The sequence below is a fragment of the Notothenia coriiceps genome, unplaced genomic scaffold (assembly GCF_000735185.1).
Source record: "Notothenia coriiceps isolate Sejong01 unplaced genomic scaffold, NC01 NC01_scaffold00025853, whole genome shotgun sequence".
NCBI classification, from domain to species: Eukaryota; Metazoa; Chordata; class Actinopteri; order Perciformes; family Nototheniidae; genus Notothenia; species Notothenia coriiceps.
Genome location: NW_011358554.1, coordinates 3632 through 6344, shown reverse-complemented (window position 1 = coordinate 6344; position 2713 = coordinate 3632). Strand labels below are relative to the sequence as shown.

Genomic DNA, 2713 nt, shown 5'->3' with positions numbered 1-2713 from the left:
TTGAACTTTACTGTACTAGTACTCACAAAACATAAACTATTAGTTTGGGTTTTTAATTATTATTCAACTGTGAATATTCACTCAAATAAATACAAAATATAATAAATAAACATTAAGGTGCAGTATTTCGATGAACTGAAATAATCTGTATTTGAACTGTACTGTACAGCCAGGTAGCGCTTTGCTAACATAGCAACATAAGGATATTTGGCGTTTGTAATAGCTTTGGCTCGGTCTGAACTTTTTGCGAGTGGTGGAGGCTTAAATGCTAGTGGGAGTTTGGTTTGCACTTCAGTCTTTTTTCTTTTGGTACCTGTGATATTCACGTTCGGGTGATGCCTTTTCAAATGAGTATGCAAGTTTGATGTATTGCCAGCCGCGTAACCAATTTTAGTTGAACAATGCCGACAAACACCTTTGATTCGGTCCACCTGTCTTTGTACGTCATCCTTGTACGTAACTGCGAAAACAAAATGTTCCCAAACCGGAGACTTCAATGATGCTGGAGGATTTTCGAGCTCAACTTGATCTGCGTTCGCCATTTGGATAGTTCCTCAAATTACTGACTACATTTGAACGCATCCCTCTGACCAGCTCTCATAGTATGCCTCTCGTCCAATGAAATGACTTGCTCGCTCTATGACGCGTTGAACCCAATGTGGGCAAATTTCTCAGAATGCTGCGACGCAGCACCTGAGATTACTTCCAAGAAGTTGTTCACGTTCTCAATTTTTTACGTTTAACGTTATATTCGTTCGGTACACACGTGTACCCAACCGAAGGGCCCGTACCGAATAATTTCGGTACGTGTACCGTTACACCCCTAATGCCCAGTCCATCTAAAATCCTCTTCTTACTTTTTCCTGATGGAGTGTTGAAATAGATTGATTTCAGTGTAAGGCAGTTTCATAAGAAAATGGGAAAAGTGAAGAGGTTTGAATACTCTCTGAACGACCAGTGTTTACTTGTTGTGCTCTGTAGAAGCTTAAGCCTGAACCAGAAGCCGAAGGGAAGGAGAAGTTTCCGGAAAGCCGGGCAGAAAAACCAGAGAGGGTTTATCCAGAGCCGCCACCAGCATCCACGCTTAGCCCCCCCACCTCCAACACCACGGTGACCAACACCTCCGACCTAAACGACTCACGAGAAATCAACTTTGAGTATCTCAAACACGTCGTACTCAAATTTATGTCATGTAGAGAGGCTGAGGTAGGCTAAAATAATCTATGTCAGCTGGTTGTTGACTGACTGACCCTAGTTCTGTTTCCAAGTCTGAATCTGTGTGTCTTGCTCTGTCAGGCATTCCAGTTGATACGCGCTGTGTCTGTGCTGCTGAACTTCTCTCGTGAGGAAGAGGACATGTTGAAACAAACTCTGGAGTACAAGGTTGGTCTTCAGTCTGCAGCTTCAAACACCTGTCTGTGCAATGATTTGGTTAATGAAACTTAGAGCACTTCAATGAAATGAACCCATATATACAGTACATTTATTAAAAGAGTTGCATCCTAACTTGATGTCTGCTGTGTTAAATGTTTTAGATGTCCTGGTTTGGATCAAAGCCTTCTCCGAAGGGTGCCATCCGGCCTTCAATCTCAGGCTCTTCAACGAACTGGAGCTGAGTAGCAGCAGCAAAGATTGAAGCTGTGGAGAGTAAGAAACCGAAGGAGGGAAAATATTTCTGCTCGGGCTCCCATCACTGAGCAGCTCTAGCTTTAAACTCTGAACAGCCTCTCTTGGTTTTCTGGCTCTGTGAGGGAAGGACTGTTCATCTGCTCCGGTGGGACAGAGAAGGGCTGCACAGGATGTTCTTCATCAATTGTTGATTTTTAAATGACATTATTTCCTTCTCATTGGTTGGGGCCGATGGACCTGTGGCCATATGTTACAGAGAGTAAACTGACACACATCACTCGTACTGTGGTTTTTAAGTGTCTACATGAAGTCTGATTTATCTTCTGAGACAAACATCACAGTGAGTTAGCATGTCAGGACGTGAGAGAGTTTTAGAAGACGTGATAAACTGACTCCACTGTTATCTTAGATCATTTCTACAATGATTCACACGACACAGTCACATCTGTTTGTCAGAACAGAAGAACATTGTGACTTCTTTACTGGACGAGTGGTGCAGCATTCATTGCTAACGGTCACATGGTTATTCTTTCAGTATAAATCACAGAGGGCTTCTCAATGAGTGTGTCATTGAACGATGGGACAGGTTACCCAAGCTGGTTTCAGTACCAGTGAGTTTATTTAATAATACCTGCCAAATTGACAAATAGTTCACATTTCTGTCAAAGGATCTAAATGTATCTACATTTAGAGATTGAGGCCCCTCTGCCGATTTTCTTTCATCAAATTGCCATCACACATTTTCCTTGCTTGAAAAGTGTACATCATTTTATATATTCATTATAGAATTGAAAGGAATGTGTGCATCTATGGTCTGATGGAAAAGGTATACAATTCTTAAAAGACTACTTTACAACTTTACAATTAACAGTTTTTTTTAATCACTTCAAAAGTAAATTGGGCATTTAATGAAACTTCCTTGCTCTAATTTCTCTGTAAAAGCACACTTGCTTCTTAATTCTTTACACTGTCATTGGAATCACTTTTACAAGATGGTAGACTGGTACTGGTTCTTCGGTCTTATACCAGGATAACAGCATAGTACATACAGCGCCTAATAATCTGTTAACAAAACTGTCATCAT

The 2713-nt window shown here is 41.1% G+C and overlaps 1 protein-coding gene across 1 annotated transcript; it reads left to right on the top strand.

Moving 5' to 3' along the window:
* Nucleotides 1-981: 981 nt before the first annotated feature.
* LOC104956335 (golgin subfamily A member 1-like) lies at nt 982-1906 on the top strand (the record flags this gene model as incomplete). Its single annotated transcript, XM_010783812.1, has 3 exons — nt 982-1206; nt 1297-1383; nt 1536-1906. Coding segments are annotated over 3 exons (393 nt in total), but the record flags the coding sequence as incomplete, so codon positions are not given.
* Between the last annotated feature and the right edge of the window lie 807 nt (nt 1907-2713).